Here is a 15,643-nt window from a genome sequence, read left to right as displayed (position 1 = left end):
AAGGGTGAAGATTACCGGTGGGGAGACCCATTAGGAAACCTCTGCACATAAGAAAAGACGAGGGAGTATAATTCAGTCAAAAGAAGGAAATCCTGCCATTTGTAGGATGTGGATGGACCTGAACAATAGTGTAATACGTCAGAGAAAGACAAATATTGGATGACCTCAGTTTTATTATCTCCCCCTCTCCCATTCCAAACAAAACAAACCACACCTTGTGTAGAAACAGAGCAGATTGGTTGTTGCCAGAGGCAGGGAGTTGGGCAGGCGGGCTGGGTGACATGGATGAAAGGGGTCAAAAGGTACAAACCTTCAGTTATAAGTAAGTCCTGAGAGTGGACTCACAGCTTGGTGATTATTGTTGATAATACTGTATTATATATTTGAAAGTTGCTAAGAGACTAGATCTTAAAAGTTCTCATCACAGGGAAGAGAAAACTATGTGTAGTGATGGGAAACTAGACTTAGTGTGGTGATTTTTTTTTTTTTTTACAGTATATACACATATAAAATCATTATGTTGAATACCTGAAACTAATAGTATATGTCAATTATATCTCAATTAAAAACAATTAGGACTGAACACAGGCAATCAGAATGTGAATGGAAGAGGGTTGATGAAATCAAGAGCTGTTTAGAATAGTAAGATCTTGGTGGCCATTTTTGTGTGAGGAGTACTGATACTTGTTGCAATAACCTGCAATGTATCTGGATAAATGCAAAGATAAATACATAAGTTACTTTGCATAGCCTGTCACTTTACACAGACTATTCAAAATACATTGTAAATAAGTCAAGAGTGATATATCATGTCTCTTGTCTCATTGTTTTAAAGGCCTAGTTAATATAAATAAAAGTACATGAAAGTTGTAATAATATCCTCAAGGAAATAAAAATAAAATTTTAGTGTAGTAAAATGTATTTTAAAATAAGTTTTGAGAATACAAAACAACCTATATTTATGGCAGTATTCAAAGTATTATGACTTTTTTGCAACTTAATCTTGAATTCAACATTTGTACCTATGGTCACGCATTTAATATCTTTGGGCAGTTTTTTTTTTCCAGCTCTGAAGCCATTTAAAACCAAATATTAAAATAAAATAAATATAGAACCAGACTTTACCACATATTAAACCAAGATTTTTAAAGAACAATAAAATATATGTGATCATGTTTTTTCATAGAAACTTTTACTAAATAGTTAGGAAGAACAAAAATATTTTAGTACCCTTAATACACATATTATATATGTAATTGATAAAGAATGCATACAGTAGTCTCCTCTTATCCACAGCAGACACATTCCAAACCCCCCAATGGATGCCTGAAATTGTAGATAGTACTGAGTTCTGTGTATACTGTTTTTCCTGTACATATATACCTATGATAAAGTTTAATTTATAAATTGGGCACAGTAAAAGTTGATGACAAGTAATAGTTAAATAGAGCAAGTATAAAATGTACTATAATAAAAGCTATGTGAACGCAGTCTCTCTCTTTAAAGATTTTATTTTACTGGACTCACTCTTCTTGTGCTGATGTGAGATGATAAAATGCCAGTGTGATGAGATGGAGTGAGGCGAATGACACCGGCGTTGTGACGTAGCATTAGCCTTCTTACTCTAGGTCAGAAAGAGGATCATCTAGCTGTGATGATGGGGAAGGTTGGATCTCAGGAGCAGATGATGTTGATGGTTGGGGGTTCTGGGATGGAGCAGATGGTGTGAGGTTTTATCATATTACTCAATGGCACACAATTCAAAACTTAGAAACTGTTTATTTCTGGAGTTTTCCATTTAATATTTTTGGACCTCAGTTGACTGAGGTAACTGAGGAGGAAAGCAAAACCACAGATAAGGATGGGGGACTAGTGTACAAATAATTAGACGTATGTGTTTAGGATGTTTTACTCTTGGGGTGAGCTCTGCCCTTTTCAAGGCACACAGGACCCCTTGAGATCTAGTCATGTCACATGGGATATCTTGCAGTCCCTTTAACCTGCAACCTGCTGTACTTTTCTATCAGACTCTGTGACCCCACATAGACTTCATGTCTCTGTTGTCTTCTATCTGTCCTGGTTTATCTGACACCAGTTAATTTTGAAAACACAGTTCTTAAATCACCTTTCTGAAGTCTTCCTGGACTCTTAGAGATTTAAATTTACTTCCACTGGGACTTCCCTGGTGGTCCAGTGGTTAAGAATCTTCCTGCTTATGCAGGGGACCTGGGTTCTATCCCAGCTCTGGGGAGATCCCACATGCTGTGGGGCAACTAAGCCTGAGTGTTGCAACTACTGAGCCCATAATTCTAAGGTCTGTGAGCTGCAAGTACTGAGACCTTGAACCTCACCTTATGAAGCCCACACACAGCAAAGAAGACCCAGCACAGCCAAAAATAAATTAATAAATAAAAAAATTTATTGCCCCTGTGATGTCTCTGTACCTTTGACATCCTTTAGAAATTGTCCTTATTGTGGTTAAATAGCTATTTTTTTCACATCTCTCTCCCTTCTAGATTGCTAGCTACTTGGAGACACCATTCCTAGTTCTTCTTCTTTGAATCTGTAATACTTACCACAAACATTAAAAATAAGTATTTACTGTATTGATTTGTATTGAATTACAGGGCACATTCTAGATATATTTCCATTAAAATTAGCTGAAGTACACAACCAGGAACTGGCTCTACTTCAGATTTCCCCCATGTGTGCCTCAACATTCAAGAGATTGCATGTAAAAATGTCTTATTTCTCTTTTCTTTGATAAAGCCTTCTGAAGCCAAGGAAAAGGCGATTGGAAAGGTTGATGATCTTCTTGAATTGTACATGGGAATTCGAGATACTGATTTAGGTAAGATTATACTATTTAAAAAAGTCTTATGTGTCTTAATTTTATGGAACTTAATGCTTATTTATGTCTTGCTTGCATTTATAGTCAATTATACTTTTCAAGGTAAAAAGTGTTTGTGGAGTGATCAAAAGCATAATGAAAATGAAGATAATATATAAAAGTAAAAAGAACACTTTGCCCTTATCCCTTACTAGTTTTGAGGCCTGAAAGCCAAGTCAACTTTTCTAAACCTCAGGGTTTTTTTTTTTACAGGAAAATGTTTAACTATTTTTGAAAAGTTGAAGTAGGGCTGATCTTAAAATATTGTGTTTTAGATGTACAGCAGAGTGATTCAGTTATATATTGATATATATTTTAGATTCTATTCCATTATAGGTTATTACAAGATACTGAATATAGTTCACTGTGCTATACAGTAAATCCCTGTTGTTTATCTGTTCTATGTATAGTAGTGTATATCTGATAATCCCAAACATCTAATTTGTCCCTCCCTCCCTTTCCCCTTTGCTAACAGTAAGTTTGTTGTCTATGTCCTTGAGTCTGTTTCTGTTTTGTATATTAGTTCATTTATATTATTTTTTAGATTCCACTTATAAGTGATATCATATGATATTTGTCTTTGACTGACTTCACTCAGTATGCCAGTCTCTAGGTATTAGCATATTTTTCTTTATCTGTCTTACTTCCACTATGTTGCTACAAATGGCAATATACCATTCTTTTCTATGACTGAGGAGTATTACATTGTGTGTGTGTGTCTGTGTATATGTATATATACATATCACATCTTTTGTATCCATTCATCTGTCAGTGGACACTTAGATTGCTTCGATGTCTTGGCTATTGTAAATAGTGCTGATATGAACACTGGGATGCATGTATCTTTTTGAATTAAAGAGTTTTGTTTTCATCTTTTCTGGATATATGCCCAGAATGGGATTGATTGCTGGGTTATTATTATTTTTAAATTAATTAATTTATTTTAATTGGAGGCTAATTAATTTACAATATTGTAGTGTTTTTTTGCCATACATTGGCATGAATCAGCCATGGGTGTAAATGTGTGCCCCATCCTGAACCCCCCCTCTCACCTCCCTCCCCATCTCATCACTCAGGGTCATCTCAGTGCACCAGCCCTGAGCACCCTGTCTCATGCATCGAACCTGGACTGGTGATCTGTTTCACATATGATGATATACATGTTTCAGTGCTATTCTCTCAAATCATCCCACACTTGCCTTCTCCCACAGAGTCCAAAAGACTGTTCTTTACATCTGTGTCTCTTTTGCTGTCTTGCATATAGGGTCATCGTTACCATCTTTCTAAATTCCATATATATGCATTAGTATACTGTATTGGTGTTTTTCTTTCTGACTTACTTCACTCTGTATAATAGGCTCCAGTTTCATCCACCTCAGTAGAACTGATTCAAATGTATTCTTTTTAATGGCTGAGTAATACTCCATTGTGTATATGTACCACAGCTTTCTTATCCATTTATCTGCCGATGGACATCTAGGTTGCTTCCATGTCCTGGCTATTGTAAACAGTGCTGCAATGAACATTGGGGTACATGTGTCTCTTTCAATTCTGGTTTCCTTGGTGTGTATGCCCAGCAGTGGGATTGCTGGGTCATATGGCAGTTCTATTTCCAGTTTTTTAAGGAATCTCCACACTGTTCTCCATAGTGGCTGTACTAGTTTGCATTCCCACCAACAGTGTAAGAGGGTTCCCTTTTCTCCACACCCTCTCCAGCATTTATTATTTGTAGACTTTTTGATAGCAGCCATTCTGACCAGCGTGAGATGGTACCTCATTGTGGTTTTGATTTACATTTCGCTGATAATGAGTGATGTTGAGCATTTTTCATGTGTTTGTTAGCCATCTGTCTTCTTTAGAGAAATGTCTGTTTAGTTCTTTGGCCCATTTTTTGATTGAGTCGTTTATTTTTCTGGAATTGAGCTGCAGGAGCTGCTTATATATTTTTGAGATTAATTCTTTATCAGTTGCTTCATTTGCTATTATTTTCTCCCATTCTGAAGGCTGTCTTTTCACCTTGCTTATGGTTTCCTTCGTTGTGCAAAAGCTTTTAAGTTTAATTAGGTCCCATTTGTTTATTTTTGTTTTTATTTCCATTACTCCGGGAGGTGGGTCATAGAGGATCCTGCTGTGATTTATGTCAGAGAGTGTTTTGCCTATGTTTTCCTCTAGGGGTTTTATAATTTCTGGTCTTAAGTTTAGATCTTTAATGCATTTTGAATTTATTTTTGTGTATGGTGTTAGAAAGTGTTCTAGTTTCATTTTTTACAAGTGGTTGACCAGTTTTCCCAGCACCACTTGTTAAAGAGATGATCTTTTCTCCATTGTATATTCTTTCCTCCTTTGTCAAAGATAAGATGTCTATCAGTTCAGTTCAGTCACTCAGTCGTGTCCGACTCTTTGCGACCCCATGAATTGCAGCATGCCAGGCCCCCCTGTCCATCACCAACTCCCGGAGTTCACTCAGACTCATGTCCATCGAGTCAGTGATGCCATCCAGCCATCTCATCCTCTGTCATCCCCTTTTCCTCCTGCCCCCAAACTCTCGGGTATGTGGATTTATCTCTGGGCTTTCTATTTTGTTCCATTGATTTATATTTCTGTCTTTGTGCCAGTACCATACTGTCTTGATGACTGTAGCTTTGTAGTATAGTCTGAAGTCAGGCAGGTTGGTTTCTCCAGTTCCGTTCTTCTTTCTCAAGATTGCTTTGGCTATTCAAGACTTTTTGTATTTCCATACAAATTGTGAGATTATTTGTTCTAGTTTTCTGAAAAATACCATTGGTAGCTTGATAGAGATTGCATTGAATCTATAGATTGCTTTGGGTAGTACACTCATTTTCACTATATTGATTCTTCTGATCCATGAACATGGTGTATTTCTCCATCTATTTGTGTCATATTTGATTTCTTTCATCAGTGTTTTATAGTTTTCTACATATAAATCTTTTGTTTCTTTAGATAGATTTATTCCTAAGTATTTTATTCTTTTCATTGCAATGGTGAATAGAATTGTTTCCTTAATTTCTCTGTTTTCTCATTGTTAGTGATAGGAATGCAAGGGATTTCTGTGTGTTAATTTAATATCCTGCAACTTTACTGTATTCATTGATTAGCTCCAGTAATTTTCTGTGAAATCTTTAGGGTTTTCTATGTAGAGGATCATGTTATCTGCAAACAGTGAGAGTTTTACTTCTTCTTTTCCAGTCTGGATTCCTTTTATTTCTTTTTCTTCTCTGAGTGTGGTGGCTAAAACTTCCAAAACTATGTTGAATAGGAGTGGTAAGAGTGGGCACCCTTGCCTTGATCCTGATTTTAGGGGGAATGTTTTCAATTTTTCACCATTGAGGATAATGTTTGCTATGGGTTTATCATATATAGTTTTTATTATGTTGAGGTATGTTCATTCTATGCCTGCTTTCTGGAGATTTTTTTTTTTTCTCATAAATGGATGTTGAATTTTGCCAAAGGCTTTCTCTGCATCTATTGAGATAATCATATGGTTTTTATCTTTCCATTTGTTAATGTGGTATATCACATTGATTGATTTGTAGATGTTAAAGAATCCTTGCATCCCTGGGATAAAGCCCACTTGGTCATGATGTATTATCTTTTTAATATGTTCTTGGATTCTGTTTGCTAGAAATTCGTCAAGGATTTTTGCATCTATGTTCATCAGTGATATTGGCCTGTAGTTTTCTTTTTTCAAGGCATCTTTGTCTGGTTTTGGTATTAGGGTGATTGTGGCCTCATAGAATGAGTTTGGAAGTTTACCTTCCTTTGCAATTTTCTGGAAGAGTTTGAGTAGGATAGGTCTTAGCTCTTCTCTAAATTTTTGGTAGAATTCAGCTGTGAAGCCTGGGCTTTTGTTTGCTGGAAGATTTCTGATTACAGTTTCAATTTTGGTGCTTGTGATGGGTCTGTTAAGATTTTCTATTTTTTCCTGGTTCAGTTTTGGAAAGTTATACTTTTCTAAGAATTTGTCCATTTCTTCCAAGTAGTCCTTTTTATTGGCATTTAGTTGCTGATAGTAGTCTCTTACGATCCTTTGTATTTCTTTGTTTTTTTCTTGATGAAAGTGAAAGAGGAGAGTGAAAAAGTTGGCTTAAAGATCAACATTCAGAAAACTAAGATCATGGCATCCAGTCCCAACACTTCATGGCAAATAGATGGGGAAACAGTGGAAACAGTGGCTGACTTTATTTTTCTGGACTCCAAGATCACTGCAGATGGTGATTGCAGTCATGAAATTAAGAGACATTTACTCATTGGGAGGAAAGTTATGACCAACCTAGACAGCATATTAAAAAGCAGAGACATTACTTTGCCAACAAATGTCCATCTAGTCAAAGCTATGGTTTTTCCAGTGGTTATGTGTAGATGTGAGAGTTGGACTATATAGAAAGCTGAGCACAGAAGAATTGATGCTTTTGAACTGTGGTGTTGGAGAAGACTCTTGAGAGTCCCTTGAACTGCAAGGAGATCCAACCTGTCCGTCCTAAAGGAGATCAGTCTTGGGTGTTCACTGAAAGGACTGATGTTGAAGCTGAAACTCCAATACTTTGGCCACCTGATGTGAAGAGCTGACTCATTGGAAAAGACCCTGTGATGCTGGGAAAGATTGAGGGCAGGAGGAGAAGGGGATGACAGAGGTTGAGACGGTTGGATGGCATCACTGACTTGATCATGGGTTTGGGTGGACTCTGCGGGTGGTGATGAACAGGGAGGCCTGGTGTGCTGCAGTTCATGGGGTCACAAAGAGTCAGACACGACTGAGTGACTGAACTGAACTGAATTGAACTGTTGTGATTTCTCAATTTTCATTTCTAATTTTATTGATTTGATTCTTCTCCCTTATTTTCTTGATGAGTTTGGCTAATGGTTTGTCTATTTTATTTATCTTCTCAAAGAACCAGCTTTTAGCTTTATTGAGTTTTGCTATGGTCTTCTTTCTTTTGCATTTATTTCTGCCCTAAATTTTATGATTTCTTTCCTTCTACTAACCCTGCAGTTCTTCATTTCTTCCTTTTCTAGTTGCTTTAGGTGTAGAGTTAGGTTATTTATTTGAGTTTTCTCTTGTTTCTTAAGGTAAGCTTATATTGCTATGAACCTTCCCCTTAACTCTGCTTTTACTGAGTCCCGTAGGTTTTGGGTTGTTGTGTTTTCATTTTCATTCATTTCTATACATATTTTGATTTCTTCTGTGATTTGTTGGTTATTCAGAAGCATGTTGTTTAGCCTTCATATGTTGGTATTTTAAAAAAAATTTTTTTACTTTACAATATTGTTTTGTTTTTGCCATACATCAACATGAATCCCATATGTTGGTATTTTTAATATATATATGTTTTTTCCTGTAGTTGACATTTAATCTTACTCCATTGTGATCAGAAAAGATGCTTGGTATGATTTCAATTTTTTTGAATTTACCAAGGCTAGATTTATGGCCCAGGATGTGATCTATCCTGGAGAAGGTTCCATGTGCACTTGAAAAAAAGGTGAAATTCATTGTTTTGGGGTGAAATGTCCTATAGATATCGATTAGGTCTAACTGGCCCATTGTATCATTTAAATTTTGTGTTTCCTTGCTAATTTTCTATTTAGTTGATCTATCCATAAGTGTGAGTGGGGTATTAAAGTCTCCGACTATTATTGTGTTACTGTTAATTTCCCCTTTCATACTTGTTAGCATTTGCCTTACATACTGTGGTGCTCCTATGTTGTGTGCATATATATTTATAATTGTTATCTCTTCTCCTTGGATTGATCATTTGATCATTATGTAGTGTCCTTCTTTGTCTCTTTTCACGGCCTTTATTTCAAAGTCTATTTTATCTGATATGAGTATTGCTATTCCTGCTTTCTTTTGGTCTCCATTTGTGTTAATATATTTTTCCAGCCCTTCACTTTCAGCCTGTATGTGTTCCTTGGTTTGAGGTGGGTGTCTTGTAGACAGCATATATAGGGGTCTTGTTTTTGTGTCCATTCAGCCAGTCTTTGTCTTTTGGTTGGGGCATTCAACCCATTTACGTTTAAGGTAATTATTGATAAGTATGATCCAATTGCCATTTACTTTGTTGTTTTGGGTTCGAGTTTATATACCTTTTCTGTGTTTCCTGTCTTGAGAAGGTCCTTTAGCATTTGTTGAAGAGCTGGTTTGGTGGTGTTGAATTCTCTCAGCTTTTGCTTGTCTTTAAAGCTTTTGATTTCTCCTTCATATTTGAATGACATCCTTGCTGGGTACAGTAATCTGTCTTCTTTTTCTGGAACTTCTATGATTCGAATGTTGGGTGTTTCACATCGTCCCAGAGGTCTCTGAGGTTGTCCTCATTTCTTTTAATTCTTTTTTCTTTTTTCCTCTCTGCATCATTTATTTCCACCATTCTATCTTCCACCTCACTTATCCTATCTTCTGCCTCAGTTATTCTACTGTTGGTTCCCTCCAGAGTGTTTTTGATCTCAGTTATTGCATTATTCATTATTGATTGACTCTTTTTTATTTCTTCTAGGTCCTTGTTAAACATTTCTTGCATCTTCTCAATCCTTGTCTCCAGACTATTTGTAACTCCATTTTGTTTTCAAGATTTTGGATCATTTTTGCTATCATTATTCTGAATTCTTTTTCAGGTAGACTCCCTATCTCCTCCTCTTTTGTTTGGTTTGGTGGGCATTTATCATGTTCCTTTACTTGCTGAGTATTTCTCTGCCTTTTCATCTTGTTTAGATTGCTGTGTTTGGCATGGCCTTTCTGTATGCTGGAAGTTTGTGGGTCCTCTTTATTGTGGAGGTTCCTCCCTGTGGGTGGGGTTGGACGAGTGGCTTGTCAAGGTTTTCTGGTTTGGGAAGCTTGTGTCTGTTTTCTGGTGAGTGCAATGAAGTGTCCAGTAGTGAGTTTTGAGGTGTCTATGGGTTTGGTTTGACTTTGGGCAGCCTGTATATTTAGGCTCAGGGCTATGTTCCTGCATTGCTGGAGAATTAGCGTGGTATGTCTTGCTCTGGAACTTGTTGGCTTTTGAGTGGAGCTTGGTTTCAGTGTAGGTATGGAGGGCTTTTGGATGAGCTCTTATTGATTAATGTTCCCTGGAATCAGGAGTTTTCTGGTGTTCTCAGGTTTTGGATTTAAACCTCCTGCCTCTGGTTTTCAGTCTTATTCTTATAGTAGCCTCAAGACTTCTCCATCCATACAGCACATATCATAAAACATCTAGGTTAATGGAGAAAAGATTTTCCACAGTGAGGGACACCCAGAGATGTTTGCAGAGTTACATGGAGAAGAGAAGAGGGAGGAAGGAGATAGAGGTGACCAGGTGGAGTAGAGGGGGAATTAAAAGGGGGGAGAGCAAACTAGACAGTAATCAAATCCCTATGTGCTCTCCACAGCCTGGAACACCCAGAGAGGTTCATGGAGTTACATTGAGAAGAGAAGAGGGAGGAAGGAGATAGAGTTGACCAAGAGGAGAAGAGGGGAAGTCAAAAGGAGAGAGACAGATCTAGCCAGTAATCAGTTCCCTAAGTGTTCTCCACAGCCCAGAATACCCAAAGAGAGTCACAGAGTTAAGTAGAGAAGAGAAGGGGAGGGAGGAGATAGAGGTAACCTGGGGGAGAAAAAGAAGAGTCAAAAGGGGGAGAGGGCAATCAAGCCAGTAATCACACTCCTAAGTAAAAATGGGTACTGAAGATTGGATTCTTAAAGGTACAAAATTGATAACAAATACCAAAAAACAAAGATTAAAAATCTAGAGTAGAGGTTAGATTCTCAAAAATACAATATTAAAAAAAAACACAAAAATTATAAAAAAATATATATGAAATTTACTTTAAAAATAGGGTCTTTTTTCTGCAAGGTAATAGTAGGTTATAAAAATAAAAATTAAAGGAGTAATAAGGAACTTAAAAGTAAAAAAATTTAAAAAATAAAAAAAAAATGATAATAGTAAAATATACCTAGGAATTTCTATGGAGCTGTTGTGGGCAGCATGGAGTCAGTTCAGTTTCAAATAGTTCCTTGTTCCAACTTATACTTCTCAAGGTCTATAGGCCCCTTCCAATAGAGTCAGTGCTAACTACAGGGTTTTAATCTGTTGCACCTGTCACTTTCAAAGTGGTTCCGTCTGTTTATTTTGGCTTCTTCTGGGTGCAAGTCTCTTTAGTGTCTAATTTCCACCCTGGCACAAGGGGGCAAAGGTGGTCACTTATTTAGGGTCACTTTTTCAGTTGTGCTGTGGGGAGGGAGGAACACTAAAAACAAATATCACTGGCATGTGTGGGGAGTGCTCGCAGTGTCTGGGCCACACTGGGTTTGCCCCCGCTCACGGCGTGTGTGCTTTCCTGGTCTACACTGCTCAGGCTCCAGGTTGCTCTGCAGGGGAACTGTCTAAGGCAGGCCCTGGGTTGCATGCACTTCCCAGGTCTAAGCCGCTCAGGTTCAGGTTCTTGGGTACTCCACAAAGGCGTTTTGTGCCCTTCCCAGGTCAGAGCAGCTCAGGTGACCAGGTACTTGGTGAGTGCACTCTCCCCAGCTTGGCGGTGCGTCTTATCACCTTCCTGGTCCCAGCCACTAGATTTCATGGGTGCACAGCAGGAGTGCCATGTGTCTTCTCTGAGGAGCTGATCTCTGACTGTGGCCCTCCTGGCGGATGTCAATCATCCTGGATTCCAGGAAGACTTGGTTAGCAACTGGGAGCCTGCTCGTAGTTTGGTAGAGAAGACTGTCTCTGGGGCCAAGATTGCCCCTTTCCCGCTCAGGCTGTTGCCCGCCTGCCTCTCTGCCTCCAGTGGGGGATGGGCTGGTCTAGCTCTCCTCTGGTATTTGCTCAGTCCTTTGTTCTGTGAGCTGCCCGGCAGTGCCTTAGGCTAGAGCTTTTCATGGGAAGGTTCTCTCTCTCTCTTTTTTTCTCTCTCTCTCTGGCTATCCTGTAATTTGGGGTGCTATCTCACGTTAGCTCCCTCAGATTGTCCTCAGGGCATTCAGGCCTGGTCCTTACCCTAAGCCTCCCTGTTCAGCCCCCGCTTACTGGTGGTGGATGCAAGCATCTGGGCTACTTCTCTGCTGGGAGTTGTGGTTAGGCACGTAATCTGTGGGTTTTATTTATTTTTTTACTCCCAGTTATGTTGCCCTTTGAGAATCCAAAACTCCCCACAGACCCACCGGTGACAGGGTTTCCTGGTGTTTGGAAACGTCTCCTCTTTTACGACTCCCTCCCTGGGATGAGTCTCTGTCCCTAACTCTTTTGTCTCTCTTTTATATTTTGTCCTACCTCCTTTTGAAGACAATGGGCTGCCTTTCTGGGTGCTTGGTGTCCTCTACCAGCATTCAGAAGTTGTTTTGTGGAATTTGCTCAGCGTTCAAATGATCTTTCGATGAATTTGTTGTGGAGAAAGTGGCCTCCCCGTCCTAGTGCTCCGCCACCTTAGGACTGCCCCTCCGGATTGCTGGGTTATATGGTAGCTCTACTGTTAGTTTTTTAAGGAACCTCCATACTATTTTCCACAGTGGCTGCACCAATTTACATTCTCACCAACAGTATAGAAGGGTTCCATTTCCTTCACACCCTTCCTGGCATTTGTTATCTGTAAACTTTTTGATGATGGCCATTTTGATTGGAGTGAGGTCACCACATTATAGATTTGATTTGCATTTCTCTGATAGTTAGTGATGTCAAGCATCTTTTCATGTTCCTGTTGGGCATCTGTTTGTCTTCTTTAGAGAAATGCCTATTTAGGTCTTCTGTACCATTTTTTGATTGGGTTGTTTGTTGTATAGCTCTCTTAAACTTCAGATTTTAATCTATAAATAATATTTCCTGCATAAGCTGTTTTTTTGTTTTATGGACTTAATATATATGATGATAGATGTTAACTTGATTTACTGTGGTGATCATTTAACAATATGTTGAGTTGAGTTCAGTCGCTCAGTCATGTCCAACTCTTTGTGACCCCATGGACTGCAGCATGCCAGGCTTCCCTGTCCATCACCAACTCCTGGAGTTTACTCAAACTCATATCCATTGAGTCGGTGATTCCATCCAACCATCTCATCCTCTGTTATCCCCTTCTCCTCCTGCCTTCAATCTTTCCCAGCATCAGGTTCTTTTCCAATGAGTCAGTTCTTTGCATCAGGTGGCCAAAGTACTGGAGTTTCAGCTTCAGCATCAGTCCTTCCAATGAACACCCAGGACTGATCTCCTTTAGGGTTGACTGATTGGCTCTCCTTGTAGTTCAAGGGACTCTAAGAGTCTTCTGCAACACCACAGTTCAAAAACATAAATTGTTCAGTGCTCAGCTTTCTTCATAGTCCAAATCTCACATCCATACATGACTATTGGAAAAACCATAGCTTTGACTAGACGGACCTTTGTTGGCAAAGTAATGTCTCTGCTTTTTAATATGCTGTCTAGTTTGGTCATAGCTTTTCTTCCAAAGAGCAAGTATCTTTTAATTTTATGGCCCAAATCTGCAGTGATTTTGGAGCCCCCCAAAATAAAGTCTCTCACTGTTTCCATTGTTTCCCCATCTATTTTCCATGAAGTGATGGGACTGGATGTCATGATCTTAGTTTTCTGAATGCTGAGCTTTAAGCCAACTTTTTAACTCTCCTCTTTCACTTTCATCAAGAGGCTCTTTAGTTCTACTTTGGTTTCTACCATAAGGGTGGTGTCATCTGCATATCTGAGGTTATTGATATTTCTCCTGGCAATCTTGATTCTAGCTTTTGCTTCATCCAGCCTGGCATTTCTAATGATGTACTCTGCATATAAGTTAAATAAGCAGGCTGACAATATATGTTCTCCTTGACATACTCCTTTCCTGATTTGGAACCAGTCTGTTGTTCCATGTCCATTTCTAACTGTTGCTTCTTGACCTGCCTACAGATTTGTCAGGAGGCAGCTAAGGTGGTCTGCTATTCCCATCTCTTGAAGAATTTCCCACAGTTTGTTGTGATTCACACAGTCAAAGGCTTTGACATAGTCAATAAAGCAGAAGTAGATGTTTTCCTGGAACTCTCTTACTTTTTCGATGATCCAGCAGATGTTTGATCTCTGCTTCCTCTGTCTTTTCTAAATACAACTTGAACATCTGGAAGTTCATGGTTCACATACTGTTGAAACCTGGCTTGGAGAATTTTGAGCATTACTTTGCTAGCATGTGAGATGAGTGCAATTGTTCAGTAGTTTGAATATTCTTTGGCATTGCCCTTCTTTGAGATTGGAGTGCAAACCGACCTTTTCCAGTCCTGTGGCCACTGCTGAGTTTTCCAAATATGCTGGCATATTGAGTGCAGCACTTCACAGCCTCCTCTTTTAGGATTTGAAATAGCTCAACTGAAATTTTATCACCTCTACTAGCTTTGTTCATAGTGAATGCTTCCTAAGGCCCATTTGACTTCATATTCCAGGATGTCTGGCTCTAGTCCAGTGATCATACCATTGTGGTTATCTGGATCATGAAGATCTTTTTTGTGTAGTTCTTCTGTGTATTCTTGCCACCTCTTCTTAATAGCTTCTGCTTCTGTTAGGTCCATACCATTTCTGTCCTTTATTGTGCCCATCTTTGCATGAAATATTCCCTTCAGTTCAGTTCAGTCACTCAGTTCAGTTCAGTCATTCAGTCGTGTCTGATTCTTTGCGACCCCATGAACTGCAGTACACCAGGCCTTCCCATCCATTACCAACTCCAGGAGACCACCCAAACCCATGTCCATTGAGTCGGTGATGCCATCCAACCGTCTCATCCTCTGTCATCCCCTTCTCATCCTGCCCTTGATCTTTCCCAGCATCAGGGTCTTTTCCAATGAGTCAGCTCTTTGCATCAGGTGGCCAAAGTATTGGAGTTTCAGCTTCAACATCAGTTCTTCCAATGAACACCCAGGACGGATCTCCTTTAGGATGGACTGGTTGGATCTCCTTGCAGTCCAAGGGACTCTCAAGAGTCTTCTCCAACAGCACAGTTCAAAAGCATCAATTCTTCTGTGCTCAGTTTTCTCTATAGTTCAACTCTCACATCCATGCATGACTACTGGAAAAACCATAGCTTTGACTAGACGGACCTTTGTTGGCAAAGTAATGTCTCTGCTTTTTAATATGCTGTCTAGGTTTTCATAATAATATTCCTTTAGTATCTCTAATTTTCTTGAAGAGATCTCCAGTCTTTTCCATTCTATTGTTTTCTTCTATTTCTTTGCATTGATTACTGAGGAGGGCTTTCTTATTTCTCTGTGCTTTTCTTTGGAACTCTACATCCAAATAGGTATATCTTTCCTTTTCTCCTTTGCTTCTTTGTCTTTGCTTCTCTTCTTTTCTCAGCTATCTGTAAGGCCTCCTCAGACAACCATTTGCATTTTTGCATTTCTTTCCTTGGAGATGTTCTTGATCACTGCCTCCTGTACAATGTCATAAACTTCCATCCGTAGTTCTTCAGGCACTCTGTCTATCAGATCTAATCCCTTGAATCTGTTTGTCAGTTCCTCTTTATGATTGTAAGGAATTTGATTTAGGTCATTCCTGAATGATCTTGTGGTTTTCTTCAATTTAAGTCTGAGTTTTTCAGTAAGGACATATTTAACAATATGTACATATTTAAAAAATATGTATGAAAAAAATTTGTAAATGATGTATGAAAAGTATTTAATATGTCAGATTTAATGGATAAATTATATATTTATTACAATATTAAAGTTGTACCCATTTAATAAGATTACTAAACCTTGTGAACAATGAATCACATAAAGAAAGTAGACACACTTGGTGTGTGACT

At 38.6% G+C, this 15,643-nt stretch overlaps 1 protein-coding gene across 10 annotated transcripts in view; it reads left to right on the top strand.

Moving 5' to 3' along the window:
* GIPC2 (GIPC PDZ domain containing family member 2) overlaps window positions 1-15,643 on the top strand; it is a 100,444-nt gene that overhangs the window by 68,082 nt on the left and 16,719 nt on the right. For all 10 annotated transcript variants that reach the window (XM_055585366.1, XM_055585373.1, XM_055585374.1 and 7 more), the window contains one exon: window positions 2,770-2,851. In XM_055585366.1, the coding sequence (XP_055441341.1) occupies window positions 2,770-2,851 (82 nt within the window). The remainder of the gene's footprint in view (window positions 1-2,769; window positions 2,852-15,643) is intronic.

Source organism: Bubalus kerabau, chromosome 6, assembly GCF_029407905.1.
Source record: "Bubalus kerabau isolate K-KA32 ecotype Philippines breed swamp buffalo chromosome 6, PCC_UOA_SB_1v2, whole genome shotgun sequence".
In the NCBI taxonomy this organism is placed as follows: Eukaryota; Metazoa; Chordata; class Mammalia; order Artiodactyla; family Bovidae; genus Bubalus; species Bubalus kerabau.
This window is presented reverse-complemented; position numbering and strand designations above follow the sequence as displayed.